General features: G+C 37.2%; 1 protein-coding gene across 1 annotated transcript; it reads right to left on the bottom strand.

Moving 5' to 3' along the window:
• Nucleotides 1-434: 434 nt before the first annotated feature.
• On the bottom strand, nt 435-881 carry LOC145120521 (uncharacterized). The gene has a single exon (XM_079056335.1). The coding sequence runs from the start codon at nt 879-881 to the stop codon at nt 435-437; it is 447 nt and encodes a 148-aa protein (XP_078912461.1).
• Between the last annotated feature and the right edge of the window lie 510 nt (nt 882-1391).

The following is a 1391-nucleotide window of genomic DNA, read 5'->3' as shown; positions in this document are numbered from 1 at the left end:
ATATTTAATTAGTCTCCTTTTGATCACAAAATTAATTCCAAATTAATTCTTGATCAATAATAATTAAATAATATGATTTCATATTGATATATTAGAACTAATAATATATTAACAAATCATAATTATCCTTTTCTCACAAAAGTCTATCCAAATTGTTCCGATGCCATGCAACCCAAATGGACCATGCCAATCGGGTCAAGTACATACCAATAATAGTTATGGACTTAGACACTAATCCAACAGGTTCGAATCAAGAGATGGGGCAACGACACGAAGATTGGCGAGCCTAGTTCCTTCTTTAGCAAGAATGGAGTGCGTTTCGGAAAAAGTAGGGAACGGTTTTGACAGACGGATGATGTTGGCAAGACCCTCGAATTTGCTAGACAGTCCGTTAAGAGCGTGAATAACCACATGCCTTTCTTTAACTTTTTCACCTAACCTTTAAGCATATCAGGTTTCTTGATTTTGTTCCAGTAGTCATGAAAACTTAAGTCTCCCATGGTGACGCATCGAAGCTCGCTTTCTATCTGCATAACGGTGGTTTCTTTGTTGTCATTGAAGATGGAGGATATGTTCAACCAGATTTTACAGGCAGATGCGATAGGAGAGTAGGCGTTGGTGATGAGACTTTGGGAAATCGATTTGAACAGCCATTCCATGTCAGTGGGCGGCTTGTTTTGTGCATCATAAGTATCATCAATGTGGTCCTGGAGGTCATAAGCAATGCAATGAGCAGTAAAGAAATCACTCCAAGGATCATAGTTATGAGGATCATTGTTATGACTGTTGAGATCGAGAATCAACGGAACGTAAGTCTTGATGTTGGTTATTTTGTATGCCTTATGAGGAGGTTTAGATGAGGTGTTACTGTCTCTTGGCATTGCAGAGAAGGAAGAAGAGAAAGCAAACAGGAGGGAAGAAGATGAATTAAGAAGAAGAAGATAGAAGGGATCGGCTAGGGTTTGAGAGAAGAAGTCTCTGATACCATGCTAAACCGTGATTTTCCTATTCCTCAATTATACATTAGATATACGTATTGTCACACCCCCAAACCAGATAGCGGAAACGTCTGGGGGTGGAGGACTTCATTTGTAGTATCACAACACATGTAATATAGTAATCATAGTACAAACAACCATTGTATTAAAAATTATAAATATTTACATGTGTTTCACTTTGTATACTGAAACCAAAAAGTTGTACAAAAGATAAAGACAAAACATAAACTGCTCCATCTTCAAAAGCTCGGGTGTACCTGTCTACGAGTTCCCTGAGAATACAAGTAATTTGAAAAGAGAGTATCAACATTAAGTTGAGTGAGTGCAAAAGTTTTTATGTTTTGTAAGAATGTTTTCTGTTTCATGAATATGTAAACTGTTTCCAGAAAATCC

The sequence above is a fragment of the Lactuca virosa genome, chromosome 1, assembly GCF_052849685.1.
Source record: "Lactuca virosa cultivar CGN04683 chromosome 1, Lactuca_virosa_CGN04683_v6, whole genome shotgun sequence".
Classification (NCBI taxonomy): Eukaryota; Viridiplantae; Streptophyta; class Magnoliopsida; order Asterales; family Asteraceae; genus Lactuca; species Lactuca virosa.
The sequence above is the reverse complement of the archived record's forward strand: the minus strand, read 5'-3'. Positions and strand labels throughout refer to the sequence as shown.

Excerpts from the sequence above, each read along its gene's own strand:
- LOC145120521 (XM_079056335.1), bottom strand. The coding sequence starts at position 881 with ATGCCAAGAGACAGTAACACCTCATCTAAACCTCCTCATAAGGCATAC.